The sequence below is a fragment of the Bombina bombina genome, chromosome 7 (genome assembly GCF_027579735.1).
Source record: "Bombina bombina isolate aBomBom1 chromosome 7, aBomBom1.pri, whole genome shotgun sequence".
In the NCBI taxonomy this organism is placed as follows: Eukaryota; Metazoa; Chordata; class Amphibia; order Anura; family Bombinatoridae; genus Bombina; species Bombina bombina.
The window spans coordinates 578,307,648-578,326,302 of record NC_069505.1 but is presented as its reverse complement, the minus strand read 5'-3'; the positions used below and the strand labels follow the sequence as shown (position 1 = coordinate 578,326,302).

At 36.6% G+C, this 18,655-nt stretch overlaps 1 protein-coding gene across 1 annotated transcript in view; it reads right to left on the bottom strand.

Annotated features, from left to right (window-relative positions):
- Nucleotides 1-16,283, bottom strand: part of LOC128636099 (lymphocyte antigen 6 complex locus protein G6d-like) — a 110,766-nt gene extending 94,483 nt beyond the window's left edge. Inside the window, exon 1 of the mRNA XM_053689164.1 lies at nucleotides 16,228-16,283. Within this exon, the coding sequence (XP_053545139.1) occupies nucleotides 16,228-16,276 (49 nt within the window). The 5' untranslated portion in view covers nucleotides 16,277-16,283. The remainder of the gene's footprint in view (nucleotides 1-16,227) is intronic.
- Between the last annotated feature and the right edge of the window lie 2,372 nt (nucleotides 16,284-18,655).

Genomic DNA, 18,655 nt, shown 5'->3' with positions numbered 1-18,655 from the left:
ATATCCATCTAATTTTAGCATAGTTAAAACTATCAAGTTATGAACCAACTATTTAATGTAACCCAATATTTCCTCCTTAGGGTTAGATTTACAAGTACATTTGTAATCAAGACCACTATCCAGTCTTTCTTATAGTTTCATAACAAACAATGTGAAATATATTATACACAATATCACATTAGCTAGGGGTTTCATATAGAAACCATAGCCAATAGAGTGCTATTTTTAGATATTTTCTCAACGTCCCAGAAATGTTATTAATCATTTTAACGAACAATCATGTCTTGCATATTGCTGCTTCTTTATAGTAAGTTACATAATAGTTGCTATATAACTATGACTTTATAGAGAGTTACATAATGTCTTCTCTCTGCTAGTGACCTTTTTTGTCCACTCTAACACAAGCAGATAAAGTCTACCATACTTATATGTAACTGTGCCATCCCTTACACAAAAAAAAGAAACACAGTGCTGAGATTTTAAAGAGAGACATACAATCTTTTTTCTGCAAGTGACAGTTTTGGTTCACTTTGACAAAAGCAGACAAAGTTTATTGTGTTTTTATACAACTGCCCATTTCATATATAATTATAAAAAAAAGGGGGAAAATAACTATCTATAAACACACACACTTTTATCTGCAGCTCTCTTTTAAAAGCACCAAGCTATTACCTTTCCCAATTTTTAAGGCATAAGTAGAAGCATTGCAACAACTTCAAAGTCAATTATTGGAAAATTGTTTGCTAACAAGTACCTAGTATTTAAATATTTGCTTAACATACCATCTGTTCAAGAGGGTACTCTGCTGCCCAGGACCACTAAGCCAGGTGTGCACGATATCAATAGAAAACCAATCTGTGAAAATTCTCATCTACTAAAAGGGTTAACAAAACACCACCCATGATTGGTCACTCACACCTTTTTAAGGATCCTGACCAGCAGAGACCATTATCTCTGATGAAGCGCATGTGCCCATGCGCGAAACGCGTAAGATAGGAGCTTACCCTGTGTCTGATGATAAGCCTGCTCCTGAATAAAAACTTCTTTTCATCTACCTCAAGTCTCAGCATTCCTTTTTCCTCATTTGATTGTAGAATATGCAAGGAGCAGGTCATTGTTGGACCTTAGGGGGTGGGCTGGAGTATATTTGTTCACTAGTGAGGACAATTAGTGGAGAGCGGTGTTGGTAAGGACTTTATAGGTCAAGGTGATAAATTTGAATTTATTGGTGTTTAGAAATGACCTGACCAGCAGGTATACATGTCTTTTCCCCTTATGAATATTTATTTCATAATGAAGCTGTCATAGCATTTTTATATGTTTTTAACTTGTGTTTGGGACTAGAATGAGAAAGAAGGGAACTCTTAAGCTCTAAAAGTATGAAAGATTCAGTAACACTGGGTAGAATAGTAGGGATATACAATGAGTATAATTTGTGGTAAGATAAAGATACATGAGAACAAACTAAACACAATAAATTAATATAAAAGGAGGAAAGCCCTACAAGCTGAGGGAGTGCTGACATAAGGTTTGGGGTAGCTTGTCACATGGATTTTAGTTGCACGGTGCACCAGTGAGACTAAGCAATTAAAGATTTATTTTTGTTAGGATGAAATATTGTTAGGGAAGAAATGTTAAAAGGATAGGAAAGTCAAAATTATACTTGCAGGATTCAGATATAACATGTCATTTTAAGACACTTTTAAATTCACTTCTATTTTCAAATGTGCTTTGTTCTCTTGTTAACAAATACACACATATTCTACACTAATGGGAGCTTGCTGATGATTGGTGCCTGCACACATTTGTCTCTTGTGATTGGCTAACTAGATTGGAGGGGATCAAGTAAAGCATTAGTTGAGAGAAATTGAGGTGATTATAGACTAAAAGTTCCAATAATTTGGAGGCAAAGGAAAGTTAGTAAACCAGACGATAGTTAGGAGTGTTGGGGTCAAGGGAGGGCTTTGGTGGGATCAACCCATGCTTGAACGTGTCAGGAAATATGCCAGTGGTGAGTGACTGGTTAAAAAGATTAGGTATTGAAGGGGTTAAAGAAACAGAGAGAGAGGGAAGATGTGACGGAATGGGGTTCAAGGGACAGGCTGTGAGATGAGCAGAAGATAAGAGTGTGAAGACTTCTTCCTCTTATACAAGAGAGTAACAGCGAGTTTCATGAATAGAAGGGTGGGTAGAATTAAGCACAGTATTGTGAAAAAGCTCTGCATGCAAATAACTTATTTTAAACCATTGTCATGTAGTTACCAAAACCTGAGCAGATTTCAGAAGAATAACCCATTCATGGCATGGAGAACATCTACATCTGCAAATACAACCCATTTAAACTCAAGTTATTGACTAAACATAGACCACAAAATGGACTCATCAAGTTCAACAGCCAATGTCACAGATCGACTAATAACACACATGGGCCAACGTTCTGGGCATGCAGAACCCACTAGGATAACATTACTCCTTTGTGTTTTTTCTGGTAACTGTGAAAAACACTGCTCTTGTGGGTGTTATGTGTAGCCACTTGGGGAACATTTCTGTTTTGTTATATATATATTTATTTAAAGGGACATGAAACCCACATTTTTCTTGCATGATTCAGATAGAGAATATTTTTTTAAAGAAGTTTCCAATTTACTTCTATTATCAAATTTGCATTATTCTCTTGTTATTTTTTGTTGAAGAGTTATCTAGTTAGGTAGCGTGCACATTTCTAAAGCACTACATGACAGGAAATAGTGCTGCCATCTAGTGCTCTTGCCAATGTATAACATTGTTGTAAAAGTGCTGCCATCTAGTGCTCTTGCTAATGTATAACATTGTTGCAAAACTTTAAATAAGAGCAGATCTCACTAGAAAGAGTGAGTATGCTCAAAGAAAGGCTTTTATGTACTATCTGTATGTACTAGAATATTACATTGATTAAAATACAGGTAAAACTTGAAAAATTAGAATATCGTGCAAAAGTTAATTTATTTCACTAATGCAACTTAAAAGGTGAAACTAATATATGAGATAGACTCATTACATGCAAAGCAAGATAGTTGAAGCCGGGATTTGTCATAATTGTGATGATTATGGCTTACACAGCTCATGAAAACCCCAAATCCACAATCTCAGAAAATTAGAATATTGTGAAAAGGTGCAATATTCTAGGCTCAAAGTGTCCCACTCTAATCAGATAATTAAGCCATAACACCTGCAAAGGGTTCCTGAGACTTTAAATTGTCTCTCAGTCTGGTTCAATAGGAATCACAATCATGGGAAAGACTGCTGACCTGACAGTTGTGCAGAAAACCATCATTGACACCCTCCATAAGGAGGGAAAGCCTCAAAAGGTAATTGCAAAAGAAGTTGGATGTTCCCAAAGTGCTGTATCAAAGCACATTAATAGAAAGTTATGTGGAAGGGAAAAGTGTGGAAGAAAAAGGTGCAAAAGCATCAGGGATGACCGTACCCTGGAGAGGATTGTCAGGAAAAGGCCATTCAAAAGTGTTGGGGACTTTCACAAGGAGTGGACTGAGGCTGGAGTCAGTGCATCAAGAGCCACCACACACAGACGAATCGTGGACATGGACTTCAAATGTCGTATTCCTCCTGTCAAGCCACTCCTGAACAACAAACAACGTCAGAAGCGTCTTACCTGGGCTAAAGAAAAACAGACCTGGTCTGTTGCTCAGTGGTCCAAAGTCCTCTTTTCTGATGAGAGCAAATTTTGCATCTCATTTGGAAACCAAGGACCCAGAGTATGGAGGAAGAATAGAGAGGCACACACTGCAAGATGCTTGAAGTCCAGTGTGAAGTTTCCACAGTCTGTGTTGATTTGGGGAGCCATGTCATCTGCTAGTGTTGGTCCACTGTGCTTCATTAAGTCCAGGGTCAACGCAGCCGTCTACCAGGAGATTTTGGAGCACTTCATGCTTCCTTCTGCAGAGGAGCTCTATGGGGATGCTGACTTCATTTTCCAGCAGGACTTGGCACCTGCCCACACTGCCAAAAGCACCAAAACCTGGTTCAATGACCATGGGATTACTGTGCTTGATTGGCCAGCAAACTCGCCTGACCTGAACCCCATAGAGAATCTATGGGGCATTGCCAAGAGAAAGATGAGAGACATGAGTCCGAACAATGCAGAAGAGCTGAAGGCCGCTATTGAAGCATCCTGGTCTTCCATAACACCTCAGCAGTGCCACAGGCTGATAGCTTCCATGCCACATCACATTGAGGCAGTAATTGCTGAAAAATGGGCACAAACCAAGTACTGGGTACATACAATATGCATGCTTATACTTTTCAGAGGTCCGATATTGTTCTATGTACAATCCTTGTTTTATTGATTGCATGTAATATTCTAATTTTCTGAGATTGTGGATTTGGGGTTTTCATGAGCTGTAAGCCATAATCATCACAATTATGACAAATCACGGCTTGAACTATCTTGCTTTGCATGTAATGAGTCTATCTCATATATTAGTTTCACTTTTTAAGTTGCATTAGTGAAATAAATTAACTTTTGCACGATATTCAAATTTTTCGAGTTTCACCAGTATAACCTTTAATTGATTTTAAATAAAAAGGCAGAGGGGATTCTCTGTATTTTGAACTGCTCTCCAGTTGTTGTTAATTTAAATTTAACAATGTTGAACTAGTTTTATATAACAAACTAACATTGAATACCTTCAGCTAGAGAAGGGTGCATTAACCAAACCGGTACTCTCCTAGAACTACTAGCACAATAAGTAGTGTAACTGTGTTAAATTACTTCTTTAAAGGGACAATGAACCCAAATTTTTTCTTTCGTGATTCAGATAGAGCATGCAATTTTAAGCAACTTTTTAATTTACTCCTATTATCAATTTTTCTTCGTTCTCTTGCTATCTTTATTTAAAAAAGAAGGCACCTAAGCTTCTTAATTAGTTCAGACCTCTGGACAGCACTTTTTTTTTGGTGGATGAATTTATCCACCAATCAGCAAGAACAACCCAGGTTGTTCACCAAAAATGGGCCGGCATCTAAACTTACATTCTTTCATTTCAAATAAAGATACCAAGAGAATGAAGAAAATTTGATAATAGGAGTAAATTAGAAAGTTGCTTAAAATGTCATGCTCTATCTGAATCATGAAAGAAAAAATTTGGTTTCAGTGTCCCTTTAACAAAGCTGGGAGCAAATGCTGAGCGATTGATTAAAGGGACACTGAACCCAAATTTTTTTCTTTTGTGATTCAGATAGAGCATGCAATTTTAAGCAACTTTCTAATTTACTCCTATTATCATTTTTTCTTCATTCTCTTGGTATCTTTATTTGAAAAGCAAGAATGTAAGTTTAGATGCCGGCCCATTTTTGGTGAACAACCTGGGTTGTTCTTGCTGATTGGTGGATACATTCACCCACCAATAAACAAGTGCTGTCGAGGGTACTGAACCAAAAAATAGCTTTTTCAAATAAAGATAGCAAGAGAATGAAGAAAAATTGATAATAGGAGTAAATTAAAAAGTTGCTTAAAATGACATGCTCTATCTGAATCACAAAAGAAAAAAATTGGGTTCAGTGTCCCTTTAAGGTTATTTAAAGACACAGTACTTGTTGGTGTCTAGAACTTATGTAGCATTCTCGTCTCGATTAACATATCAATAATATTGCTCTAGTCACAACAGAATTGACTTACACTACACAAATAATATTATCACACTGGAGGAGTGTTTTTTTATGTGTGTGTGAGCAGCAAGAAGCCTGTTCTATTTTTGCTGCCTTTTTATTTAAAATCAATTAAAGGTTATATTTTAATCAATGTAATATTCTAGTACATACAGATAGTACATAAAAGCCATTCTTTGAGCATACTCACTCTTTCAAGTGAGATCTGCTCTTATTTACATGTGTTGCTTAAAGTACTTATGTTAACCCATACACTTATTTAACAAGGTTAATAAGTAGACATTTGTAAAATATCTATAAGTAGGCTAACCATATTACTGCTTTAAGAAGGGACACGTATGAAAAATACATATGTCAGGGTTCTTATACAAAACATTTCTTTAAACAGTCTTAAAAACAGCCCTGACATATGTATTTTTCATATGTGTCCCTTTTTAAAGCGGCAATATGGTCACCCTATCTATAAGTAGTCTTTTTTATCTTTAATTGTTGCAAAACTGCTGCCATATAGCACTGAAGACACGTGCACACTCCTGAACTTATCGTTCTGCTTTTCAACAAATGATAACAAAAAAATGAAGAACATTTGATAAGAGAAGTAAATTGGAAAGTTGTTTAAAATTGTATGTTCTGGTCTGGTTCCGGGGGAGGAGACTGAATGCAGGACAGGCTCTGAGCAAGCTCTCTCTAGAGACTCCCACAACAGCCAATTGGCGGTAATTCGCGCTGAAACCCTGGTCCTGGGAGGCTATTATCTGAAAGAAAACTGGATACCGGTTCCACACTGGTGCAGGTACATCGCACCATAATGCTTTGGCCCTTATAGCCTGTACTGAGCTGGGCATTTTTTTTAAACTTTACGGAAAAATTGAAGTCTACCGGCTTACCCCTACCCCTCCCACCGGTGCTGCGTGGTAGAGGGGACGCTGCTACAGAAGGCTGATCTTTTTAAGTTAAGAGGAGCACGGACACAGAGCGCACAGCTACCTGTACACAATTCTAAGGTGACGTGGCGGCTCATGCACAGCCCCTTGCGGTGTCTAAGCCCCAAAGATTTGTTCCGTTTCCCAAGCCGAAATAACATTGCCTGAATCTGAGTGTCGGTTTGGCGGCTCGCCCCTACCCCTCTCACCGGTGCTGCATGAGGAGGTAGAAGGGACACTACGGCAGAAGACTGACGGCTTCAGACTGTAAAGAGCGTGGATACAGAGCGCACAGCCGTTTGAACATATCCCTCAAGCTACGTAATGGCTCAAACACAGCCTCCTACAAGGTTTAAGCTTTAATGGATTCGCCTGTTCCCTAAGCCGAAGTAAAACTGCTTGAACTCGGCTATCGGTCCCCACCCCTCCCACCGGTGCTGCGTGAGGGAGTGGAGGAGATCCTGACTTTGCAGAGGAGGCTACCACTTAGAGCTGGAGAAGGAACAGCCAGCGCACCACATTCTTTTTTACACCGGTGCTGCTGGTGAAAGTGCGGCTGATATCCTAGCTGGAGCTGGAGAGGAAAACAAATACAAACAACAATCCAGCTTAGGCAAAAAAGGAGCAGGAAATTGGATGCCTGGTTATAACTATCGCACAGAGCTGCGTGGTAAAAGGTACACTTTACTTTAAAGGAATAATGGCTCAAAAGTTGGGAAAAAGCTACCACATAAAGAAGGTGTTGTGAAATATAATTATTTTTCCACGGGGAACTAACCTCAAAAAACCTACAAAAAAGTCTTTGCACAACATTAGAGTGAAGAATACATAAGCCACTTCCTAAAGTGAGAGACATTCCAAGATTAAATCTTTCACAAACACCAGGAAAAAGGCAGCAGAAAAAGAGGAAATTACACGCTGCACACTAACTGCATGTGCTAATAACTTTCTCCAAATGCTATGAACTGCTTGCTTATTCCTCTCTTGCTTATTTTTTTACTTTGATTACTTTTCAATTCTTTTTGCATAAAGAGAAAGGAAAGAAAGCTACAAAAATATCTTTTCTTTCATGTAATTAGCAAGAGTCCATGAGCTAGTGACGTATGGGATATACATTCCTACCAGGAGGGGCAAAGTTTCCCAAACCTCAAAATGCCTATAAATACACCCCTCACCACACCCACAAATCAGTTTTACAAACTTTGCCTCCGATGGAGGTGGTGAAGTAAGTTTGTGCTAGATTCTACGTTGATATGCGCTCCGCAGCAAGTTGGAGCCCGGTTTTCCTCTCAGCGTGCAGTGAATGTCAGAGGGATGTGAGGAGAGTATTGCCTATTTGAATTCAATGATCTCCTTCTACGGGGTCTATTTCATAGGTTCTCTGTTATCGGTCGTAGAGATTCATCTCTTACCTCCCTTTTCAGATCGACGATATACTCTTATATATACCATTACCTCTGCTGATTCTCGTTTCAGTACTGGTTTGGCTTTCTACTACATGTAGATGAGTGTCCTGGGGTAAGTAAATCTTATTTTCTGTGACACTCTAAGCTATGGTTGGGCACTTTTGTATAAAGTTCTAAATATATGTATTCAAACATTTATTTGCCTTGACTCAGGATGTTCAACGTTCCTTATTTCAGACAGTCAGTTTCATATTTGGGATAATGCATTTGAATAAATCAATTTTTTTCTTACCTTAAAATTTGACTTTTTTTCCTGTGGGCTGTTAGGCTCGCGGGGGCTGAAAATGCTTCATTTTATTGCGTCATTCTTGGCGCGGACTTTTTTGGCGCAAAAAGTTTTTTCTGTTTCCGGCGTCATACGTGTCGCCGGAAGTTGCGTCATTTTTGACGTTTTTTTTGCGCCAAAAGTGTCGGCGTTCCGGATGTGGCGTCATTTTTGGCGCCAAGAGCATTTAGGCGCCAAATAATGTGGGCGTCTAGCTTCGGTTGATCAGATTTGCAAAGCAGCAACTTGGTCTTCTTTGCATACTTTTACTAAATTCTACCATTTTGATGTGTTTTCTTCTTCTGAAGCAGTTTTTGGTAGAAAAGTACTTCAGGCAGCTGTTTCAGTTTGATTCTTCTGCTAAATAATTTCAGTTTTTTTCATTATAAGATTTAAACTTTAGTTTGGGTGTGGATTATTTTCAGCGGAATTGGCTGTCTTTATTTTATCCCTCCCTCTCTAGTGACTCTTGCGTGGAAGATCCACATCTTGGGTAGTCATTATCCCATACGTCACTAGCTCATGGACTCTTGCTAATTACATGAAAGAAAACATAATTTATGTAAGAACTTACCTGATAAATTCATTTCTTTCATATTAGCAAGAGTCCATGAGGCCCACCCTTTTTGTGGTGGTTATGATTTTTTTGTATAAAGCACAATTATTCCAATTCCTTATTTTTTATGCTTTCGCACTTTTTTCTTATCACCCCACTTCTTGGCTATACGTTAAACTGATTTGTGGGTGTGGTGAGGGGTGTATTTATAGGCATTTTGAGGTTTGGGAAACTTTGCCCCTCCTGGTAGGAATGTATATCCCATACGTCACTAGCTCATGGACTCTTGCTAATATGAAAGAAATGAATTTATCAGGTAAGTTCTTACATAAATTATGTTTTTATGTTTATTAATGATATAAATAAACCCTTGGCCGCCTACCATGCAAAGTTCTGTAAATATAAGTATCTCAGGTCTTAGGGGAGTTATTGCATAAAGTTTAAACTGCCAAACAGTATCTTAATTGTATAAGCCATAAGAAACACTGGCAAGTTGATTACAAAGTATAAACAGACACACAGTAACTCAATGTTAAGGGGAATAAGAAACATTGTGTTATTTTGGTTAGTTGTAAACTGCATGTGTTACTAATCTTTCTAAACGCTAATCATCTTCTGTGATTTTCCCCTCTGTTTTCTATGCTTATTTACACTGACAAACAGATTATGGCTTGTTAACTATTACCTGAAAAACAAAATTTGTTGGTCCTAGGAGAACTAATACAAAAGAGGGGAGCGAGAAGGAAAGGAGGGGGAAAAAGGGGGGAAAAAAAAGAAAAGAAAGAAAGAGATATATAAAAAGGCGTTTAATGTTCAAAAGGTGCAAAGAAAATTAAATACTGTGCTTTTTTGGTAAAATAACACCTTTCGTTAAAAATGCCTAATTATTATCCTTGGCTTAATAGATGCAAATATTAATCATCTGTTGTAATACTGATATCAGTTCTGTTTCCTGGGTAGTCAAGGCTTATTCTTGTTCCCTTTTGCAGGAAATAGGAAAACTTCTGTTTGGCATCTACATATGGTTTTGTCTTTCTTATGGTTGTTTGAGGTAATTAACCCCTTCCAAACATATACTAAATTAAACTGAAAGAAGGTTTGAGACCCAAATTCGGATAAACAGAGCACTAACATGTATAATGCTATACTTCTACTCTTTTCCAACTAATCAAAATATTCTTATCTATTTGCAAAAAGTATAAAGACATTTTCCTGATCCAATTATTATTAGGGCAAATTGACTCATTCAGACATTTATAGTGGCTTCAGACTGTCAGGGTACTCTGCACTTTCTACATCTATCTGCTACACAATATACTTTTATTTATTGCGTGAGATGAGGCTGCACAAGTCTAAGTGTAACCAGTAAATAATCTTTACCTGTGGTATACATAAAGCTGTACTTTGCTTTAATATGGGTATATAGAAATAAAATATACTAATTAACTGGAAGCCTATAATAAAATATAGCCAATCTATTGATTGGTAGATAAGTAGCACATAGACTGTACACTATCAGATATATTTTGAACATATAATTGATTAGACAAAAAAGAAGTAGGAAGAAAGGATGTAAAGTGGTAACTGTCCCCTTTCTCCTTCTTCCTTAGACAAATTTATCTAAACTAAAGGAAAGAATAGGAGAGATAAATTAAAAACTGTAGGGATACTATTCTCTCTAGGATTATAAGGATGAGCTAGCAATTGCAACCTAAAAACTAGTTTTTTAAAGACAGGAGATATCTAGTTTTGGATAAGAATATACCTAGGCAAATATTAATAACTAGTATAACAGAGGCTCTTGCTCCAAGATTTGATTCTATGCAATCTGAAATCAAACAAGATATTCTTTCCTTAACCAATGAAGTCAGGCAATTCTCAAATAGGCTTGAAGAAGTCGAACAAAGAGTGTCAGACTTGGAAGATATTAGCATGACACATAGCTCTAAGTTAAAAGATATAGACACAATTCTATCTAAAATGTAAATTAAAATTGAGGACCTAGAGAACAGGTCTAGGAGGAATAACGTAAGAATAATCGGGGTCCCAGAGGGGAAACAGTACGAGGACCTGGGAAAATTCATATCTAGAACTTTAGTGCAATTATTAGGCCTGCCTTCATCTTATCCCCCAATAATAGTGGAAAGAGCCCATAGGCTGGGGCGACAGACAGAGGGGGGTAAAGGAAATGTAAGACCAAGACCAGTCATAGCAAAGTTACTGAATTTCCAGGATAAAATTACACTATTCCAGTACTATCGGAAAAACCAACCCATTGTATTAGGGACAACTAACATATATCTATTCCAAGATTTCTCCGCAGAAACAGCAGGGAAAAGAAAAGAGCTATCCCCAATTTGCACAAAACTTATTCATGCGGGATATCGTGCAACGATAATTTACCCGGCTAAGTTAAAGATCATAGTCAATGATGAAGTTCATTTCTTTGAATCTGCCAAAGAAGCGGAAAAATTTGTAGATAAGCTAGGGAACCAAGATAACAGGTGATAGAAGGTAAAATAGCCTTACATTTTGAATTTTATCGGTTGATATAGGTTATAAGGTTCAAGGGCCAACAAGGGGCCATACGGGGCCCCTGGGGAATCTTCCGCAGTGGGGGGGTGTTGTTTGTTTGTTATGGTTTATCTTTTCTCAGTTACGTTGTGTTTTTGGTTCAGTTGGTCTCCCTTGGTCTCCCTTCGGGGGGGCGTTGTGTTTTTTTTTTTTTTTTTTTTTTCCTCCTGTTTCTGTTGGGTTTTTTTTTTGGTTTTTTTTTGGCCTGGATGGGTGAGGAATGAGCAGAGTGGATAAATGCAAAATAACCTCTTGGAATATTGGAGGTCTTACTTCCCCCATTAAGCGAAAGTTAATTTTAGCACATCTACGAAAAATTGATACCCACATAGCTCTATTGCAAGAAACTCATTTAAATCTAGAAGAAGTGCTGAAACTGAAGTCCTCTTGGGTAAAAGAGGTAGTTGCTGCCACAGGCATAGAAAGGAAGAGAGGAGTGGCAATTCTGTTAGGAAAAAATATTAATTATGAAATTCTTCATAGTATTCTAGACCCAGAAGGGAGAAATGTAATTCTAAAACTAAAAATAAAGGGAACTTTATATACACTTTGCAATCTATACGCACCCCATGTGTTTGACCCAATATTCTGGGATAATCTGCAGGCAAAAATTCTCACTGAATCAGTAGGATATCTAATTTTAGGTGGGGACTTTAACATGGCTCCACATTATCCATTAGACAGGTTAAGACAGAAGCCGATGGCAGGGAAGAACAAGCGAGATAATTTGGAAACCAAAATGTTTAAGAAAATGTTTCAAAATCTATTAATAAGGGATATATGGAGATTGCAGAATCCAGAGGTAAGAGACTATACCTGTTTATCCAGAGCTCATAAAACTCTATCTAGGATAGACTTATTTCTTATCGACGAAAGACTTTGTAAAATGCAAATTAAAGCTAAAATCTTTCCTATAAATATATCAGATCATAGTCCTGTTACAATAGAAATTTTATATAAAAACTCCAAATCAGGATCTTCTCGCTTCTTCTTTCCTGTATGGTTGGCAAATTACTTAAAATTTAAAACTTGGCTGAAAGAGAAATTTCAAGAATATACGGAGATAAACAAAGATTATGTTGATCGTCCGAATATCTTCTGGGAGGCCGCAAAGGCAGTTCTCAGGGGAGAAATAATCTCATATAGTGCTAACAGACTTAAAACACTAAAGATGAGAGAGACAGAAGTGACAAAATCAGTAATTAACTCATATAATAATTATTTACTTAATAATTCTCAAGAAAACTGGATTAAGTATAATAGAGCAAAAAGTGAAAGAGATACATTCCAAATTTATAAAGAGACGCAGAAGGAGCTAAAGCTTCAGGCAAGACTCTACCGACATGGGAATAAAGCCGGAAAACTATTGGCTAATCTGATGAGAAGGGAAAGAAGATCCCCATTAATAGATAAACTCCGTCACAAAGAGAAAATCCATATAAATACGGAAGATATCTCCAATATTTTTTCAGACTATTTTAGAAAGATCTACTCCTTGAAAAATTCAGACAAGGTCAAATCTGAAGAATTCTGGAGTAAAATCATTCATCCGACACTCAATAGTGAAAAGATGACAATAGTAAATTCTCCAATTTCTGAGACAGAAATCTTAAAAGTTATCCAAGATCTCCCATTAAGTAAAGCATCAGGGCCGGACGCACTGCCCAACGAATTTTATAAAATTATCACGCCATTGATCGCTCCACCCCTGAGTAAGCTTTTTAATCACATCTATATAGAAGGGAATACAGTTTCTCCTCAATACTGTGCCTCCCATACAACTTTGATCTTGAGGCCCGGGAGGGATCCTATCAATAAAGAGTCCTACAGACCCATAGCACTATTGAATGCTGATTACAAAATTCTGACCTCCATTATAGCTAAAAGATTGCAGCTGGTACTCCCTGAAATAATCCATAAAGATCAAGCAGGGTTTCTGCAGAAACGGAACTCATCAGCAACAGTCAGAGAAGTTTTAGTCACAATAGACTATTTCAAGTTCGCAGAAAAGGTGGGACTGGGGAGAGAGGGGGATCCCTCAGATTTAGCAATTGTCTCAATTGATGCTGAGAAAGCGTTTGATTCAATTCATCATGATCATCTGGTCATGTCTTTAGTTAAATTTGGTCTTAAGGGAAACTTTCTTAAATTTGTTGAGAACATATATAATAAGTCACATACAAAGATAATTGTTAATAATATTCTATCTCTTGAGATACCACTTGAAAGAGGGACACGTCAGGGGTGCCCCCTCTCTCCTCTTCTCTTCGATATTTCAATTGAACCTATGGCAATAATGATAAGGGATCAAATGGAAGGTATAAAAATAGGTAAAACAGAGCTCAAAATTGCGTTGTACGCTGATGATATTCTTCTATACATTTCCAATACACAAAACAATATACCTATAATTATGTCAATCATAGAACAATTTGGATCCTTCTCGGGCTACAGGATCAATGCGTCTAAGTCGGAGTTACTCTGGATCAGAAAGACCTCTGGTTCTCTTTTGGATATACCCTTCAGAGTCTCTGAATCTTTCAGATACTTAGGGATAATAATATCACCTGATATAGATCAATGTTATGATCTTAATATAATACCAGTGATGAACGAGATCAGGGATAGCATGAAAGTATGGCAGAACCTTCCACTTTCAATCTCAGGGCGTATTGCTGCATTCAAAATGATACTTCTCCCGAAATTACTATATATTTTGCAGAATACCTCAGTAATGCTTAAACGGAAGGATGTTGGTAAAATCAACAGCATGATAAGAAACTTTATATGGCAGAACAAAAAGCCCAGAATATCGCTACTGAAACTATCGTTACCTAGAAAGTATGGGGGATTGGCACTGCCAGACATACAATTATATAACCTGGCTTTTCTTGCTCGAATAGTAGTCGACTGGATTTTAAATAAAGATTATACAATAAATAATGAACTTGAAAAAAGTGTAAGCTCTCCCTTTCTTCCTTTAGCTTTAATACATTGTAATTTCAAATTAATTCCCCAAGAAATTAAAAGACTCAAAACATTAATGTATCCTTTACAAGCATGGTGGAAGATCTGTAAGATATTATCCATCAAAAGCAGTATTTCTGACTATATGCCAATTAAAGGAAATCCTAAATTTCAAGCGGGACTACAATCGGTTTCTTTTCAGAACTGGCACACCTTAGGGCTGTATAATATTTCTCAGATGATAGATAAGAATAGATATTGCATTAAAACATTTGAGAACTTGAAACGAGAATTTAACCTTTGCATATTTACAAATAAGGCATTTTATCTCCAAGATGGTAAATGAATCGGGCTGGAATTGGTCCCTGGGAAAATTGGAGAATTGGCTTGTGTTAGCAAGGAACGGATTTATGTCAATTTCCCAATGTTATCAATTCTTAATATCTAACAAAGGGGAAAAGAATTTAGGAAACTTATCAACTGTATGGAATTTAATAATACCCCAAGATGATATAAATGTAAGTAAAATTCATGCTTCCATTTCAAAAGTCTTACAAATTACCTTATCAGCTACATGGAGAGAGACTCATACAAAGCTATTATATAGGACCTACTATACCTCGAAGAAGGGGTCTAGATATGGGAACATTAATTTCTGTAAATGTCCAAAATGTTCATTTTTATCGGCAGATCTCATTCATATGATCTGGGAATGTCCCAGAATCAAATGCTTTTGGCTTAAGATTGAGTACTGGATCAATCAAGTATTAAAAATTTCCCCTTTAAAATTAAAAGTGACTGATGTAATTTTTCTATGGGATGCGACTAACAATCTGCGGATGCACAATAAAATAGTGAATATGATTATCTTAGCGGCAAGGTATTTGATTTTTAAGAAATGGAAAGGAAGTAGGAACCCTAGTATAAACGAGCTTAAAAACTGTCTAAAAAAACAGTGTATCATAGAACAAAAAGATACCAATATGGAAAAGGAAACAGATATCGAAGGTTTCTTTAAAAAATGGTCAGTATTTATTAAAACGTTGTCACCGAATGAGATAGAATATATGATTTATCCTTTCAGAAATTCAGAGCTAGTCTTGCTGGGGGTTTGGTAATCCGCTCTGCTCAAGCCTCAAACTGATCCCTTCCCTCTCCCCTTTTTTTTTTTTTTTTTTTTTTTGTTTGTTTGTTGTGTGTGTTTTTTTTTTTTTTTTTGTCACTGTTTTGTTACTTCTTTCTTAAATTTTTTTTAGATTACTGTATAGTAAAAGGTCTAACTTGTTGTAATGTTGAGAGAATGGATTAAAAAAGGAAAGAAAAGACTCCAGCAGAGAATATAATCTATTTTTGAATCTATGTTTTGGTATAATTCTGTGAAATACTGACAACTTTTTTATTTTTCTTGTATTGTCTATATTAATTGCAAAATGTAATATTGGGCCCTGCGTGGCGCAAAATCTGTAATTTGATTTCATTTTTTTTCTCAATATAATGCTGGATTTAAATAAAAGTTAAAAAAAAAAATGGTATGTTCTATCCGAATCATGAAAGAAAAAAATGGGGTTTTATGTCCCTTTAATGGTTATTGTGTAAAACTCTCTGTGTGTGCTACTGTAAATTAAGAAGAGACTTATCACTTATGTGTGTGGTTACTTGCAGCTAAAGAGGTAAAATGTCTGATTAGTAAGTTACTGTGTGACCACCAGTTATTAACTGTTCCCAGTTACCTACTGCACCATATCATGTATAGTATACACAGTTGCACCCACAGCAAAGATAGCAGAACCCAATCACTGTTTTTCTTACCTATGTGGCAGCTCAGAAGGACACAAAGAACAATAAAAAAACTGTTCATCTTTTCTTTCATTTCTTCTTTTTCTCTTTCTTTCTTTCTTTTTTTCTTTCTTTCTCTTTCCTTCTCGTCACTATCTCTCTTTTCTTCTCTTCCCTCTTCTCTCTATAGCTCAGACTCACACTCGCACACTCTTTTATTCTTCCTTAATAACTAAAGGATCCAATCAGACATCACCAAATCACATCTCAAAGCTAGAGAAGATTGTTGTCCACATTATTTTCTATAATAGACCTACACATTCTTTAATCTCTGTACACATAGAGATGAAGAAACGTTTACTTTGGATGCACAACTAAACATGAATGTACCAGTAATATTATATCCTTATATACAAATAGAATGTTCATTTAATTAATAACAATTGTATCTATTGGTTTACCATGTGCTTAAAGGGACACTGTACCCAAAAAAATTATTTCGTGAATCAGATTGAGCATGAAATTTTAAGCAACTTTCTAATTTACTCCTATTATCAAATTTTCTTCATTCTCTTGGTATCTTTATTTGAAATGAAAGAATGTAAGTTTAGATGCCGGCCCATTTTTGGTGAACAACCTGGGTTGTCCTTGCTGCTTGGTGGATAAAATCATCCACCAATAAAAAAGTGCTGTCCAGAGTACTTAAACCAAAAAAAAGCTTAGATGCCTTCTTTTTCAAATAATGATAGCAAGAAAACGAAGAAAATTTGATAATAGGTTTAAATTAGAAAGTTGCTTAAAATTGGATGCTCTTTCTGAATTACAAAAGAAAAAATTTGGGTTCAGTGTCCCTTTAACCCTTTTGTTGCTAAGCGATTTTCCCGATACACATACATTTTAACTTTCTTTTTCTGTGAGGTACCCACACAAACTATATATATAAATACCATATAAAATGAAAGTGCAATTTTCCATGGCATACATAGCCAATAGCAGGACAGGAGTCTTTTATTTTCTAACGGCTAGATTTAGAGTTTGGCGGTAGCCGTGAAAACCAGCGTTAGAGGCTCCTAACGCTGGTTTTAGGCTACCGCCGGTATTTGGAGTCAGTGATTAAAGGGTCTAACGCTCACTTTTCAGCCGCAACTTTTCCATACCGCAGATCCCCTTACGTCAATTGCGTATCCTATCTTTTCAATGGGATCTTTCTAACGCCGGTATTTAGAGTCGTTTCTGAAGTGAGCGTTAGAGCTCTAACGACAAAACTCCAGCCGCCGGAAAAAAGCAGGAGTTAAGAGCTTTCTGGGCTAACGCCGGTTCATAAAGCTCTTAACTACTGTACCCTAAAGTACACTAACACCCATAAACTACCTATGTACCCCTAAACCGAGGTCCCCCCCACATCGCCGCCACTCGATTAAAATTTTTTAACCCCTAATCTGCCGACCGCCACCTACGTTATACTTATGTACCCCTAATCTGCTGCCCCTAACCCCGCCGACCCCTGTATTACATTTATTAACCCCTAACCTGCCCCCCACAACGTCGCCGCCAGCTACTTACAATAATTAACCCCTAATCTGCCGACCGCAAAGCGCCGCCACCTACGTTATCCTTATGTACCCCTAATCTGCTGCCCCTAACACCGCCGACCCCTATATTATATTTATTAACCCCTAATCTGCCCCCCTCAACATCGCCGACACCTGCCTACACTTATTAACCCCTAATCTGCCGAGCGGACCGCACCGCTACTATAATAAAGTTATTAACCCCTAACCCGCCTCACTAACCCTATCATAAATAGTATTAACCCCTAATCTGCCCTCCCTAACATCGCCGACACCTAACTTCAATTATTAACCCCTAATCTGACGACCGGAGCTCATCGCTACTATAATAAATGGATTAACCCCTAAAGCTAAGTCTAACCCTAACACTAACACCCCCCTAACTTAAATATAATTTACATCTAACGAAATAAATTAACTCTTATTAAATAACTTATTCCTATTTAAAGCTAAATACTTACCTGTAAAATAAATCCTAATATAGCTACAATATAAATTATAATTACATTGTAGCTATTTTAGGATTAATATTTATTTTACAGGCAACTTTGTAATTATTTTAACCAGGTACAATAGCTATTAAATAGTTAAGAACTATTTAATAGTTACCTAGTTAAAATAATAACAAATTTACCTGTAAAATAAATCCTAACCTAAGTTATAATTAAACCTAACACTACCCTATCAATAAATTAATTAAATAAACTACCTACAATTACCTACAATTAACCTAACACTACACTATCAATAAATAAATTAAATACAATTGCTACAAATAACTACAATTACATAAACTAACTAAAGTACAAAAAATAAAAAAGAACTAAGTTACAAAAAATAAAAAAATATTTACAAACATAAGAAAAATATTACAACAATTTTAAACTAAT